Source organism: Cygnus olor, chromosome 5 (assembly GCF_009769625.2).
Source record: "Cygnus olor isolate bCygOlo1 chromosome 5, bCygOlo1.pri.v2, whole genome shotgun sequence".
Classification (NCBI taxonomy): Eukaryota; Metazoa; Chordata; class Aves; order Anseriformes; family Anatidae; genus Cygnus; species Cygnus olor.
The window spans coordinates 6199999-6216566 of NC_049173.1; the positions used below are offsets into that span (position 1 = coordinate 6199999).

The 16568-nt window shown below is 39.8% G+C and overlaps 2 protein-coding genes and 1 long non-coding RNA gene across 3 annotated transcripts in view; 2 read left to right on the forward strand and 1 right to left on the reverse strand.

Moving 5' to 3' along the window:
• C5H14orf39 (chromosome 5 C14orf39 homolog) overlaps positions 1–13532 on the reverse strand; it is a 31221-nt gene extending 17689 nt beyond the window's left edge. The window contains exons 1-5 of the mRNA XM_040559619.1: positions 13144–13532; positions 9186–9242; positions 8798–8854; positions 5812–5938; positions 989–1078 (exon numbers count right to left, since the gene is read on the reverse strand). Of these exons, the coding sequence (XP_040415553.1) occupies positions 989–1078; positions 5812–5938; positions 8798–8854; positions 9186–9237 (326 nt within the window). The 5' untranslated portion in view covers positions 9238–9242; positions 13144–13532. The remainder of the gene's footprint in view (positions 1–988; positions 1079–5811; positions 5939–8797; positions 8855–9185; positions 9243–13143) is intronic.
• LOC121071383 lies at positions 12146–14842 on the forward strand. The gene is made up of 2 exons (XR_005820557.1): positions 12146–12946; positions 13823–14842. It is a non-coding gene; the product is annotated as an uncharacterized LOC121071383 (long non-coding RNA).
• Positions 12939–13728, forward strand: LOC121071381. The gene is made up of 2 exons (XM_040559618.1): positions 12939–13538; positions 13620–13728. The coding sequence occupies exons 1-2, from the start codon at positions 12998–13000 to the stop codon at positions 13718–13720; spliced, it is 642 nt and encodes a 213-aa protein (XP_040415552.1). The 5' UTR covers positions 12939–12997; the 3' UTR covers positions 13721–13728.
• Positions 14843–16568: the final 1726 nt, after the last annotated feature.

Here is a 16568-nt window from a genome sequence, read left to right on the forward strand (position 1 = left end):
AGCAGATCAGTGAAGGTGAGCAGCCTCCCTAAAATGAAGATCACTTTTATCTGAGTGATAAACAATACTTCAGAAGGCTAACTTTGCACACCCCATTTTGAAAATTTCAGTGAAGATTTTCAGGAACTGTTCTTTATCCCATTCAAAGTAAGCAGCTACATTCCAAAAGAAGACATTTCTTTAAAATGTAGAAATTAGAAGATGAAACTTAAATGAAATGCCACTTACTAAACAAAATTGAACATGTAATTAATACTGGCAAGAACCTTACCCAACTGGTCTTAAGATGGTTATAGAGCAGGCTTTCCATAGGCACTTACCTTATTTTTCACGATTATTCATTCGATTTGTATGCTTTGTAGTTATTTTGAAGAATATACAGAAGTATATGAAACTTTTTTTTGTATATTCTAATAGTCATATTTAATTCATATTCACAAATAACAAAGGCTCAAAAATATCTGAATGCATCTGTTATCTTATTTAAGGCATGTATGAAACTAAAGGCTTAGGGTCATCTACATGAAGCTTCTGAAAAAAACAGAACTTAAATATTTTTCAACAAGTCTTCCCAAACCTGAATATCTGAAATACACTATGTGAAGACGTCACAATAATGGTTAAAAAAACTCTTTAGATAAAACATGTTCCTGCAAATGTGGTCAGATATTTCATATTTCTGCCAAAGCAGAAATATTAATTACCTTTATTTCACAGGCTTTTCTTGAAATTATCGACAATTCAACAGTGTTATGAAAAATTATAATAGGCACTTAGGAAGCAACTGAATTTGGAAAAAAGCATTTTTTATCCTCTTTCACTAGTAACTACAAAGTAGCAGATGAACTCATACTAATACAAACCAGATATTCTTTTATTACACTGAAAAGTTTACCAAAACTTTCTGATGCAGACTGCTTTATCTTTGCTGATCAGTTTAGAGAGGTTAATAGGCACTACTGCTACTCATCTCAGATATCACAGATACCTCTCATTTTCTGTAGATTCTTGCAAAACTTCGAGTTCATTTTTCAAATATTCTTCATGCTTGCTAAGAATTGCATAGGTGGGCTTCCAGCTGTGGAGAAAGTACAAAAAAGTATATAAATGGTCTCTCCTAATAAAAAGGCATTTAAAAATGAAAACATCAACAAGTTACTTTGGCTAGCTAACTAGAACAATTAATGTTTTGAAAGTCAAACATAAATGGTTTTAGTGCAGAAAGCTTTTACATGCATACATTTATTTTCTCAAGATTTTAAAGTTGCAAATTCAAGAATATATATAGGATTAGCAACAATTATAAGGCACTTTTTAAGGAATAGAGTGAGCTTCACAAGCTTTTAGGACCCTGGTGCTAACCATTTAGGCATCAAAATGCAAGTTTTAGGTACTTAGAACAGTACTACCAGTAAATCCTTTAAATGTGCATGTTCTTGGAAATGCACGCTGCTTTTTCTCACCAATATCACCAGCACCTATCTCATTCTTAAATGCAGGCAGCAGCCACCAACTCAAAACTTCTTCCATTTGCTAAGCAAGTCCTGCTCAGAAAACAGCCAGAAAGGGATGTTGCCTTTCAGTACGATAACCCAGAGACCGCAAGGGCTGACCTGGAAGTCTGGAGTCACAGATTCCTATAGAGCAAACTGATAGGTCCGCTTTGCCTCCTCTCATGTGGTTCTCCAACAGCCTTGAAACACAATTAATCCATTTTGTGTGGGTTTTTGTTTGTTTGGTTGGTTTGGTTGGTTGGTTATAATTTCAGGCGCCTGATATAATTTAAGAGCTATGATGCAGCTCACCAAAGTGATGTTCCCACAGCAGGATGCTGTAGATTAGACTGAAATCACAGCAACTTCGGGAAGGAAAGGACTTCAGGACATGATGGACTTAAGATTCCTGAAGCTATGCCAACAGTACTTTCTCAATATCCTGGTATTAAAGATGCCTCTTCCCTGAATGTGGGACCTCTGGGAAACAGGCAGATAGACTCTGATTCAAACGAAATTAAGATGTGATCTTTAGGAGAGGCATATAGTGGGTCTTTAAAAGGAAAACATCCTGCCTGAAAAAAAGGATAAATACAGAGCATGAACCATTAGGTCCTGGATGTTTCCTACCTTCCCAGCTGAGATACTAGCTATCAGAAAAGATATTTTCACAAAGAATTGTAACAACAAATAGCCAGGGTGGGGCTCAATTACAGATGGTGAGAAACAAACTTAGAAACCTTCAATGCACAGAGTCTTCAAACAGAAAGTAATCTTTTTTTAAGACTGAACAGACACCTAAGTGTTGTGAGGTGAGGGAAAAAACAGAAAAATTAAACTTAAGCCTACGGAGCTAAATATATTATTTTGCTACTGAAATTCTTCTCATTCAAAGAGAATAATCTCTGTAGCAACAGGTTGCAAACAGCCAACTTCTGAGATGCTGGGAGCTGAGATTCAGATGATGGCTGAATCATCTGAGCTAGACTGGTACAGAGATCCCATTTACGATGAAAAAGAAGCCTATGTCCCCTCCAAGTGTACCTTCTACAGAAAAAAGCTGCACATCCGTTCTCTCTGGTCAGGGCTTATAACTATCTATGAATCCAGCATTTGTCTAGAACACGAGCTACTCTAGGGCAACACAAGCACCTAGAATGAAATTTGAGTGGAACTATTTGTCCTAGGAGATGTGCACGTAAAAAATGACTTCCGGAAGACTTACATAGATCCTATTAAAGATGAAGATTGAAGAGAGAAGAAAAAAAAATATAAGCACCTGAAACACAGCTAGCTGGCGACCAAATAAATCTGTAACAGGAAAGACACAGGTCAAAAATAAAGTTACATTTAAAGGGACGGAAATAAATGATGAGAAGAAGAGAAATGGCAATACAGAACAAGGTCACAACTGAACAAAGCAAGCAATTCTCTACTGGAAATGAGAGCAACTGAGGATATATGGTACTGTTTACACCCTATATTCACTACTTAGGGCAAGTAAACAGCATTTTGGGATGTGAGTATACCCTATGGTTCAAAAGCAGAGAGTTTGTAGCATGCAATCATACAAAGTAGGGCTGTGCATTTGCACAAGCACTCCAAAGCTGGAACAAAACAGAAGCTGCAGTAAAAGCTACTGTAATGCAATTTCCATCAAGGAAATAAATAAAGAACAAAGACCCCACAATTAATTTGCTGAAGTCCAATAACCCTGAACAAAAGATAATGTACTTCAGGTGCTGAAAAAAAACACAATATATAAAACTTTTATAAAGTTTTATATGAAAAATATATTAATTATATATTTAAAAATTTTATATAAAACTTTTATAACAGCATTAACATTTGTCAACAAAAAAAGCTGAATGAGAAAGTGCAGCATCCATCCCGGAAAGTTAGCATTATTTGGCACAAATTGTTTGACACCACTGGTGATTAAAAAGTAATTACAAAATGCTACTTCACCACACCTACCACAAATTCAGCAAAAAGCTACACTTTAAAGAGGTCAGATTTTAAAAAGTAGAAACCAAAAGTACAGGCATAGAAGTGCACTGACACACAAACACTTTTCTTCTTCCAGAAAACTCTGTACCTTTCTTTGGAGGAAAAAAATGAGCAATGAAAAAGTCATGGAGCTTTTGTTAATCAAAGTGCAAACCATGCTGTGTTATGTTTTGTAGTCACACCTATTCTGCAGATAAACAAAACCTACAAAGTATGAAAACACAGTTTTGCAGCAGAACAAAGCATAAAGGATCCCAGTTGCTGATCTATTAGTTTGTTAAACGCATCACTGTTTCATGGAGGGTCTTGGTAGCTATCACATTTTTCCGTCTTTCCTTTCATTGACTAGGGTATAAAAGATCTTTATTCACACTAAACTGAAAGCACTAAAAATTTCCTGTGGTTTAGCAAGTGGGACAAGCCAGAAGTTTCTTTTCTAAATTAGTAATATTCTGAGTTTATCTGCCCTTATTTCCATGAAATCTCACCATCCTTGAACCCAAATTAAAACACTAGAAGAGAAAATAAACAATAAAATTGGAAAATAAACAATAAAATTGGAAAATAATAAAATTGGAAAAGGTTCCATCAACTGCATTTCACCACATATTCTTGTTTTGGGATCAATATTTCAAGTCTGAATCATTCAATCAACTATATATTAAAAAAAAAGTCATCACTTTTCCAAGAATATGTATTTCATTTTTGTCCCTGTGTGCCTTCAGTTCTTTGTTAAACAGACTAATATGGATCTTTTTAGAAAACACAGTAGTGTCCCTATACACGTCTCATGTATTGTATTTTCTGTAAACTTGTTGCATATAAGAATCCAGTATTTTGCTCAGAGTCTTTGAACGTGCTTCAATATGTTTATGATGCCTAGTAATCCAGACAAAAATTAGTTTCTTTGGGCGCTCTATTGAGCACTACTGGCAACTAAATGTAATAATACTTGTCTTTGAATCAATCAACTGTGAGGATGATTGTGACTTGAAAACAATATTTGAATTTACAAAATCGACAGTAGATCATGTTCAGTGTATATGGAGTATCAACTAGATAAATATCAGAAGTTTAAGATGATTCTAGTACATAAGGTCTTTATTTGTCTGATCTCATAGCTAGGGCTTGTTTATTGCAGTTTTCAGTACGTTGTTAAACAACATTTTCAATAACATAAGACACAAAATATCATCCTTCTGCAAGCATAGCCTTTGTATGAATAAACTATCCATGAATGAGTCATTTCTCATTTTCAGTCTCTTTACAGTAATGCCACTGATTATTTTTTTTAGGACCTCAGTCAAAGTCCTTTGAATTCAATGATTAAAAATTAGGTCAGATCCTTAATTCTACCCTTAACTTTTTGCTTCCATATTTGCATCACATAACAGTTACAACTTAAAAAAAAAATAGGGAAGTAGTGTGAATGATTTCAGTAATTTACAAAAGTATTAATTCTACAGTGTGTTGTAAGCAAGAATTTAGTATAAAAGAACACAGAGATTTTCTTGTCAAGCTCAATTTTTTTCCTAACTTTTTATGATAAAGCTATGAATCATTACAGAACAGCAATCAATTCCAACAGCTACCAACTATACCCACTTCAGACACTATTGATTCCATTCTTTCTTCTGTTTTCAGCCAGTTTGAAGTAAACCTAGAAAGGACCCTGATGCTATCTTCACATCTCTTTTTTATTCTTAGAAACACACATATTCTCCATTCATATCCTGCAAATGTTTTCAAATCTGCTATAGACATTTATTTTCAAGCACTTATCTCTAGATACAGTTTTGCAAGAAAACAAAAAGGATAAGATTTGCTAACAAATCATCACTTCAACTGCCAAGAGCTAGACAGACTTTAGAAAGATGAATACTGCAATGAAAAGACAGGATTACAACATCTGTGCCAAATTTTCTGTATTGTCAGATATCTACACTAATCAAAACTACAATGTATACAAAATTAGAAAAATCATGTTTCTAATGTTCATGTTCAACCTTACTACCTGAATATATTAGCATGCTGCAAAGATGGTGCCCGTGACCTCTGAACATTTTTAATCTAATAAAGCACTAAAACAGGCAAACTTAAATGTAGCTTGTTTTTCTACGATTTATTTGTTCAGGGGATGGATAATACTGCAATTCTTGTACCTGATTTAGAGGTTAATAAATAATTGGAAAATACTAAAGTTTTCTTTTACATCACTCCCGTCTGAGCACACATATTCTTACACTACTTCCTCAGCGACTTTCTTAATGCCACCTATGACCAAAAGTTCAGCTTACAGTGTACTTACGCATTACAGCTGTCCTTACTATTCTCATTTTGCTTGCGTAAATCAGCAATTGCATCATTGCTGTTATTTATATTTTCCTTCAACCTAGCAATTTCATTCCTTTTTTCTGTGATTTTTACAGAATACACTGAAATATAAAAAAAAAAAAAATGTTTAAGTACTTCTTTCAAGATATCCATGAAATAAAAAGTCTACATTCAGGAGGAGTCAAAATTTCTTCCAAAATACTTGGACTCAATAGTGCAGATGAGCGGACAGCCTGCAATTAAACAAAGCAAAAACAAAGTGAATGAAAAGGCTTGAGCTGTGTGGTACCTTAATTTTCATTTAATATTACAAGATTGTCTTTGGAAGGAAACACTGATGCTGTTTTTGCATCCCCATCTGCATAAAACTGAAGTAATTAATAGTGGTAGAAAGTAAAGCGCTCTTATTAATAGTTAAAGCTGACCCTTGTTTTCTCTGGAGGCCACAGAAGTACATGTGTCTGCAGACACTAGAGGTAGTATACAGGAAAACTGGAGTATAAGCCACTTTGCCTTTGCTAACGCTTGCATCTGGGGAGACTGATTGGAGTACAAAAGTTGCTTGAGATAAAGGTCTCTTTTAGATATGTTTTCTTTTACAGAAGTCCAGAAATACAAATGTTTTGAATGGGAAAGCTGACTTCAAGAAGGGAAAAATAAAAACATCACTAACAGCATACTAAAAGCATATACACAAATGACTGCCGAGATCAGAAACAGATACATCCAAATAAAAAAGGATTTTACTCAAATTCGAAATCTGTAATATAAATTGATGAACTGACTAGGAGATAAAGGTTAAATGAGGAGCATGCAATGCAATGAGCACAATTAGGTGTACGTTTTTACTCTGTGCTGTTTATTTATTCCTTCCTACAGGGTTTCAGAACTGTTTGTGCCAACTCTCCCTTGCCATCACGGCTGCCCTGATGCACTGTATGACAAAGGCAGCGTCCCTAAGCAAAAGTCACTCAGTCCCAGCCATCCTGCCCTCCTCACTAATTTAACAGGACAGTCATCTTAGTTATGTGAGATGTATCTTAAGTTGTGTGAAATGCTGCTCTAGAGCTTCAGGTCATCCTGAAGTTTGGGCCTGGTTTTGCAGTACTTGCTACATATTCACTATGCCACCTGGGTTGAAACCAGTAAAGAACATCCGTCAGAGATGAACATCAGTCAGTGAAGAGGCAAAGAATCCCAACATATTTTAATATCTTAATACCTTGAATTGACTTTACTTAGCATGAAGCGTAACTATTGGACAAGCAACATAACGCTTAATTTCTGCAGAAAAGAAGGTGTATTTGAAAATAGCCTGCAGATGACATTTTGAAATTTACCAAGATATAACTATGTTTTAAAAAGTCTATTATATAATCAAAGCTACACACTTAACATTTCATTTAGAATTTTCTATAGATAAGCATTTTTGAAACAAGTGTGAGCTGTTGTATTCACTTTTACTTTCCTAAAGACCTCATGGATGAGATCCATCCCACCCAAGTTTACAATACAGACATCTAGACACACATGGCACCAACCACACTCACTATGGAGTGACAGAATATTTTTTTAAAGCATACTTTATATAATCTTCTTTAAACTCTTACTTTAGGATGAGACAAATCACACCCTAGAAGTGAATCTTTCTCTCCACTGATTATAGAGGGACTTCAGCCAAAAAGTCTGATGAATCTTACACCAAAAGTCAGAGGCTGAATGACACAACTGTTCTTCTGCCAAGTAATACTTACACAGAGACTAAATTAAATCAGTGGAACTCTTTCTGGGTAAGTTTTTGAACAATTTAACCCAAACATTTAGAAATTCATGTGTTGCTTGTGAGTTCATAAATATATAGATATTTCTGAACAGAACAAAACAGCTATAGTATGTTACTACACAGGCTTTGGATTTTCCCTAGAAGCATCCTCATTTACAATAAGCTTACATAAACTTTAAGACAAGAAACAGCTCTAAGTTTAAATTATATGACTAAAGAGTTAATACAGAATTCTAGGTGTATCAGATTTAATGTTATAGATGTTTTAAAGTTTAAAATACTTCAATTTAATATTGATAAACCTATAAATGTATAAGTACATGCTTGGACATATAAATCAAGATTATTAGAAATACAGGAACACCAATCAGACCAGAATGCTCTCTTATTCTTCTTCCTCAAGGGTATGAATTTCAGTTTATACTTATGGGGTACCAGTGATGAGCACTGAAGTCCTCAGGTCATCTAAAGAATTGACAGACATTCCCGTAATTGAGTGACGCAACATAGCAATGTGGTAAAAAAAATCAGTCAAGATCTAAGTTCATAATATTATGCTGTTCGTTAGTCCTAGGTAAAAAGAATTTCATGTGGAGCAAGGCTTTCCCATTGGGATTACTGTTTGGGATTACTGTCCATTGGGATTACTGTTTTGGATTCCAAATAAAATTTCCAGCTGCTTAACTGCAGAAAAGAAGAACCAGGCTTGAGTAGGTCACAGCAACTGAGAGAACTTTCATTATTACAGGGAGACAGAAAGAGAGAAGAAGCAGTGAGGCAGAGGTCCAAATCTGGGCAGAACAAAAACCATGAAGAAAGAAAGGCAGGCAAGTGGCAGATGTATTGAGCAAGCACAGCTGAATCAAAGAACTGCCAGTTACTGTGAGGAGCCACAGAGTAAGAGCAGGAAATGGCGCAGCATGAAACTGGCTGTCCATGAGACAGCTGAACAGCATTAGCTAAAAGTCGAAAGCAAAAACAAAGTCTGCTAGGGAGAATCACCAAGTATTGATGGCAAAAGATGAGGTAGGGTGAGAGAAGGACACCGGACAGCTTTCATTATTAAGCTTGCTTCCGCTCCTGCAGCTCAGAACATGTACCGGGACTAATGAAACAAGCAGTGTACTCAATGATACAAATAAAATGATTATTAAAATGATAACTTATCACTACTCACAATTTATCTGTTGGTGAACGTGTTCCTTTGCATAAGAAGTTTGCTTTAGCTGGAAAACTGAAAAGAAAAATAAATGCTTTTTCACATTTACCTACAATGAACTGTGAAACAAACGTTGTGCAATATTACCTGCACAGACACCAATAAACAAAGATTTTAACGAGATATCTAAAATTACCCCTTCAGACAAGCAGTTTTGTCATTAAGTAATTGATAGCACCCTGCTTCATAACCTCATAGTGAACGAAACATTCTGTAGGCAATCACCAAAAGCTTAATACTACAAATTTGCTTGTTTGAAGTTAATGTAACGGTAAAAAGCTGAAAACATCATTATATGCACAGCAGTAGTAATTTTCAGTTAAAAATATATGATAAAATGACCTACCAAACTCGAGTAGAAGCTTATCCAAGTTGCTTAAGAGTCTGTCGCTCATCATGTAAACTACAAAAGAAAAATGCAATTCACGGACTTACGCAAACAATCCAAAGCTTTACTGATACAATAAACAAGTCAAAATTGTTAGACAATACCATGCATTTTAAGATAAAAGGAGTAAAACAGTTTTAACTGCATATAAATTAATTATCTAATCCATTTTAGTGGAACCAAATTTCTCACTGATTGTGGTAATGGGCTTACTGAAAGTCTAAACCACAGTTAGGAAAAACGAAGTGTATAATTTGGGTAAAGGTTCCTAGAGCAGTTCTATCCTTGAGAGGCTTAATGTTCTTAGGAGGCGTGGAGAATGCAAGAAAAGATGCTTGTGTACAAAACGTGTAGCCTCTACTCCAGCTGGTTTACTAAGCCTATCGACTGCAATGCTGGCAATGGAAAAGCTTCTTATCCATTCTGTACGCTCCTCCTGTAGTAATTGTGAAGAACGTTTAAATCAGAAGATGTGTATATATGTGTGATTAAAGTCACAATTCACATGCAATGGAAAGTGGGTATTACGAATTCATTCTTCTGTTTGTGTAGTGCTGCCATGTGCAGAAGTTTAGATACTTTTTTTTTAAATGTAGTCACATAGTCTTCCGAAAAGGATGCAATCACCATCAGAACATACTGAACCCAGGTAGTTAGCTCTGACACACTTAACATTAAGCCAAGTTATTTGAAATGTGACTGTCCCACAATGGCTTCTCTATGGGGGGAATACTTCCTTGGGTTGTGTGTAAAAAGTAAAGCCACAGTCAACTGGTGATGAGGATGATATCCTAATCCAGGATAAAGAGGAACAGAAAACAACTGCAGAATTTAACTAAAGTGGCATTAAGACTACATACTGTAGCACTGAGACTGTGAAAACATGGGGGGAGGGAAAGGGGGGAAGCATTTAAAATGCTGGATGTTTGACAGAAATGAATTTGCCTAATAGTCAAGTGAGGATCAGAACACCTAATCCAAGAGACTGGATTAGAACAGGCAGTGATAAAAACTCTGAGAAAGAGATAGTAGTTTTACTAAATGTACTTAAAAGATTGGTACCCTACCTAGTTCCTGGTGCCTGGAAACATTTCTGATAGCAAACAAAATATTTTCTGTAAATACTAAGGAAAAAATCCATAAGTGCTTCAAACCACACATCAATGCAAAATATTTTTGCTTTTGCAAGATGTGAAAAAAGAATCCTAAGTAATTCCTTAGTAATTCCTAAAAAAATAGTTGGAATTATATCTTAAAATCTGTTTAGTTTGCAGCATGCAAAATGAAACTATCACAGTAAGTTGTTGACTGATGTGTATCTGACCCTAAATGTATTTAAGTAGACACTGCTAGTTAAATATCCCAGGGAAGCATACCAATTTCAGGAAATCTGTATTGTAAGTAAATTGGGAGTCAAACAGCAAGCACCACGTGGAATACGTTAACAGTTTGTTTATTCCTTCTCTAGAAATAGTTTAACAACGTTTGTTAGTTGTTTCCCTGACAGTTCCTATAAAATCTGCAAGAAAATGGGGCGTACACAGAAGTTATGCAGACATACAAAAAAAGCAGAAGCATGACTTTAAACACGTAAGAGCTAAGAAGTTCTACTCATTGCTATATAAATCACAACACGAGGTCCACCCATAGAGCAGATTATGCAACTGCTAATTATTACGATGAAACATACCATTTACTCCTTTAAAATAGTTATGATACATTTTATTCTTTGAATGCTTTTGAAAAAGAGAGGAACAGAACTAAATGGAGAGGGGTTTTTATTCCCTCCTCTCTGGTTTCACAATACAATTTATTTAAAGGGTAAAATTGCAGAAAATGATAGTGATTCTGAAAGCATGTTTATGTAAAACATTTTGCTATTCTGGACATTGTTTAAATGAAGTAACGTAACTAAAAATAACAAATGCTGTCCTGTGTTATAAATTCAGAGGACACGTCCCTGTTAGAAAGGGCTGAGAGATCCAACTACATTGGTAATCTACAGGATTATTGTAGATTTTAAGAGCAGCAGTAAGCACCAGCCTGAGGCAAAAGACATCTAGATTTTGGACAACTGATAACTTTCGAGATATGACTGTCCTAAAGGATTTTTGGTCCTACTGGAGAAAAGATGCATCAAACCATTAGCCAGTATTGGATGACAAATAAAGATGTTCTCATATGAGGCTGTTATTAAGTCTGAAAGATGTACTAAAGAGCAGAACAATTGCTCCATCAACTTCTGCTACAGCAAAAATCAGGCGTTTTTAGGAAAGGTTGGGATACTTACTTTTCCCAAAGGAATTATAAATCAAAACCTTTATCAGATGTGGTGATTAAATCGATAGCTTTGGTAACAATGTATTTGTCATTTTTCTGTGTTTTAATGCTAAAGTGTGAGGAATATTTAATACACATATTAAACAGCTTCAAACAGTAATACTTCATTTCTAATGGATGTCTCCACCTAATGCTGCCAGTGCTATTCAGAACGCTGCCGGGAGAAAAATGTTACTGTACATCTTGCATTTTTGTACCACATTAATAAACGCAATTATATGAAATTCAATTGTGGCAATAAAGTTTCATGCATTACAAGATTGCATTGAGTGCAGAAATCACAAACAAATTGCCTGATTATCTGCCTGAGTATCTACCCATTATCACCATACTAAACTAATGCAGTTATCTCATAGCAGACTTACAGCTGTAGTTTCATATCCCACCTGACAACAGCCATTACTTGGTTCTTCATTAAAAGGTGAAAAATACCCATAAGCTAAGAGATAAATTCCTTCCTTAAAATCAAATGCCCCGCGCTCAGATTAAACCACGAGGGCATCCTTTACAAGTATTATCTTCCTACAATAAGCTGTGATGTATTTATTTATATGACCCTTACTCCTTAGAATTCCGTTATGACGCTCAATTCTAAACATTGCTGTGCAAAACCACTATTTTTGTTAACTTTATATAAATCTTTTTAACTCCACCAAGGCTTTTGAGATCGAGGCATACCTCTCCTATGTTGTTCATTATCCCTTAACACTCTTACATGACTGATTGTTTGCTTCTTGAAATTTAGTTGAGTTCACATTTCTGGGCTAAATTTTATGTCTGTAAAAAGTCTGTGGCTCTCATCGTGCTGCTACCCTCCTCTGCCCCTCTTCTGCTACATCGTTTGAGGAACCCAGTAATGAGACTTGAACACTGCATTCAAGGTGACAACTGCTGCTGTTTTCACTGCTTACAACACCCAAGCCCTTTCCTGACTGATAACAATTCTACAGTTATTACATCTGAGTTAGCGTAATTGTACGGCTCTAAATTTCTGAATTCGCTGTTTCTAACACTTCTCTTTTAAAACGCCCTGCCACTGTGCCTCGTGTGCCATGCCGAACGCGTCTGTCATTACGAACGCGTCTGTCGAGTCCTCCCACAGTTAAACATCTCGACTGACGCATTTTACCTAGTCGGGCACATACAAACTAAAATATTATTGCCGTAGACGATTCTCCAAATTCCTCGAAATAAAAAAAAATAAGCCGTTTTTTGACTAAATAGTAGGGGAACACCCTCCTTGCGGGGCACCTGACGGCCCGCGCCTGACCTCCACAAAATGGCCGCACAGGACTGGGTCCCCCCGACGGGAGCGGGGCGACGGGGCCGGGTCGGGCAGTGGCCGCTCCGTCTTTCTGGGGGCCATCGGCACCTAAAAGGTGACCAGGACGTGGTAGCCCTGCGGGGTTAGTGGCACTGACAGAAGGGGAATGACGAGGGACGCCAAAACATCTATCCAGGGCCTGACTCCCGGCCGTCAGGTGGAGGGAGCGCGGGACGCGGCCACTGCCTCGCTCCCTCAGCTTCGCCTCCGCGGCCTCGAAGGGAAAAAAGGGCCGACCTGGGGCCAACCTACCCCGGGAGGAGCCCTGTACCCGGCAAAGGGCCCGTTCTGGGGCGGCTGCGAGCACCGCTTCACCCCTCTGCCTCCCAGTGAGGCTGCAAAATGGCGGGGCAGCCCCCGCCTGTCCCCGCGGCCTCCTCCCCTCAGCGCCGCCGCTGCGCGGCTCTCCTCGCCTCGGTGCGGGTATCCTCCCCCGAAAATAAGCCGTGAACGGCGAGCCGTGAGGGAAGGAGCAGCCTTTCCCTCCACTTCGGGGCGCGACGAGCGGGTGAAAAGCGATGAGGATGCTCCACCTGCCGGGCAGAGCGCGCAGGTGGGCCGGGCGAGGGGGCTGCAAGGCCCCGAGCGTTTTCCTTGCAAAAAAATAGAGTTTTTTTTTGGTGCCACGCGTTACGCTGGCCCCAGGGGTGGGTTGTAGGTGTGTTGGAGGAGCCCCCGGCCCAGAAAACGTTGAAAACACAAGTTTACTGATTTTTTCTTTGTTATAGTTCAGGCCCTTCCTGCAAACTGCCTGGTTCGTTTGCCTCTTTCCCTGGTGCAATCAATAGCAACTCTGGAAAAGTCAGCGACTTTACACCAGGTTAGGTAACTGGAGGATCCGGGCCAATACCTAGTATCTGTTCGGGGTTGGTGTTTTATACATTTATTTATCCTGTGCTTGGGAATGATTTCATGTTATCATTTTTCCTAGGTGCCCTCATGCTAGATTGGATCAGGGTGCTCCGCTTTGCACTTAGCTAACCCTGGAGCAAGCCGAACAGAGATCACATAAAGCCTTCTTCACATCTACAAAGATGCAGCCCAGCCCTCCGAGGGATTGAAAACGCATTAAAGTGTCATACTTCACATCCTGGAGCAGGGCTGGAAGGGCAAGCTGCTGGGGAACGCCACCAGCCCTGTCAGCTCCGATTCATGCCACCAGCTCCTGCCCTTGCTGACGGTCTTGCTGCTCGCCTGCACAGAAGATGCGCTAACAAAATTGTTTGCCTTTATTTATTGATGTGCAGCATTACACGGCAAAAATGCACAGCCCAAGCTTGGAAGAGACTAGAAGCTGATACTTGCCTCCAACCAACTGTAGTAGCAATGGGGTTGGGTTTTATTCCTTATTACTGAGGCAGAGGGTGGATTTAAAGCTACCAATAAACACAAGAAAATAAGCTAGATGGGAAAGGTGAGGAGGGTACAGGGTGGAGGGAAGGAATAAAAAAAAAAAGACATCAGCAATGAGGATGAAAGAAGAAAGGACAGAGAAAATAGAAACAGGACAGAAGAGACAAACAGAAAACTATTTCTGCCACCCGCAGCACGGGTATCGGTCAGATGCGATGCTGCTTTCAGAAGAGTGAATTGAAGCAACAAAAATGCAGCTTCAAAGAGGAATAGCTGACCTACCTGGCTGCCGGTCAGAGCCGGAGGGGAATGAAAAGTGGGAGACACGTGAAAAGCAGCGTGTCCCTGTGGAAGCAGCCTCTGCGCTGTTCCCCCCTCCGCATCTCCCCGGTGTCCTGGAGGGGAGAGCAGCCTCCCCGCCTGGCTCCCAGGGACTCTTTAATTCCTGGATGCCCTTAGGGCCTCCGCAATTACTGTTTTGCAGCCCCCCCTTCACAAATCGTTAAACAAAGCCATCGAGAAATCGCTTCAAAGCTTCAATCTACCTTAAGCGAGTCTCTTAAAGACCCTCCCTAAATGTCTAGAAAGAGGGGTTTAATACTGCGATGGTGTTCGTTAACACCTCTCGATGGCCCAAGTGCCTTAAGCAACGATACCAAGAGAGGCTGAGGTTCCCAGAAGTCCCACCCGAGCTCACCCGGAAGGGTGCCAGTCATTTCAACAGGCTTTGGATAAAGCCAGCGGGGACTTCCCGGTTAATTCCCTCTAAGGACTGTCAAGGGCTGGTCCCCACTGGGGTTCTTCAGGGCTCCTGAGCTCCTTTAACCCATTTATTTATTACAAGGACGCCCGACCCGAGGCTGTCACTGTGCACCCACCAAAAAAACGGTTTCTGAAGGCTGCAGAAACGAGGGCTTTGTGTCCCGCTGGTTCCTCCTTGTTTGTTTTGCCTTGCTTCCCAACAGCATTCATCTAAAGAAACCCAAAGTCATAAACAACTACTTTCATTATCGACCGGCAAGCAGGAAGGACTCTTTCATAGTATCATCTCCAATCAATGCTGAATGGCTTGCATTCCTCTGAAAAGAGATATGGTCAATGCAGGGCTCTGAAAGGGCTCCCAAACCAGCTCCCTCCCGGCTGGCAGACCACCAGGGCTTGTGACTCCCGTCGCGGAGAGCCCTAACACTGTCTCTCTGTGGACTCAGCTCTTGCTCTTAGGGCTTCACATGCCCCTTTCATTTCGGCGAGCTCCCCTCAGCCTCCTCCAGCTGATGCAAAGGGCTAAGGACCCCCGGCCCTTCCTCTCAGGGAGGACAGGACACCCTGTCCCGCGTCCCCATGAACGAGTCTGGGGACATCTCTAGGGCCAGATCCCCCAAGAGGAAAGTAGGGAAGCGACGTTTTCTTTTGCTTCTTAGGTGCCCCATGGTTTTCCTCCCGCAGAAGGAGACCGGCCGGTGTCTGCGCTCCCACGGGGTGCCTGAAGGGTTTTGGAGATGCCGAGGGGGGAGCGACCCAGGCAAGTGTCCCCGATCCTTTTTCCGAGCCCGGGGTGCCAGAGCTGGAGCCGGAGCTGGACTGCCCTGGGCGTGCTGCTGCTGAAAGAGCCCCCAGAGCTGCCGAGATGCTCCCTCGCCAAAAACGAGGGACCCCAGCTCCCGAGCAGTTTCCATCCTCAGCGAGCAACCTCTGGGTTCCCAGATCAGCCCTGAGCCAGCTTTGCCCCATGTGCACAACTCCAGAAGACGTGTAGACACGCATGTGGGCACCAAGCTGTCCCAGGGTCTCTCATCCTGATCCTTCACGCTTCCCCAAACACATGAATTGCCCCCATTGCTGCGTTCCGTTAAATAGGTGGTTTGGTGACAGCCCTCGTCCCCGTCCTGGGAGAATACGCGGTATTTGAGGGATTTTGTTTGCATTTCCAAAGACACGAAATATTTTTCCGCATGAGCACCTTCTTTTCGCAAAGGAGCTGTTCCTATGGGAAAAAGGTGTAAAAGAGGGAATATTTGGGGGAGGAAATACGTATGAGCAGAAACTTCTGTGTTTATTTGAACATTTTATTTTTTCTTTATTTGTTTGTTTGTTTCCTTTTGTTCGAATTTTCAGATAAAACCCTGAAGGAAAACAGGAATTTTAAGCGGAGTGAAGGCTTTAAGTGAACACACCCCAGTTAAAAAGAGATTCGGTGCTGTGTGCATTTATCCGCGGGTAAAGGCAGGGGGCAAACAAATCCGGGTGCATCGGGGACCTTAAATCAGGCCCATAACCTCAGGAAAACTGAAGAGAGATCTCGGATGTGGGAGATCCGTCCTGCC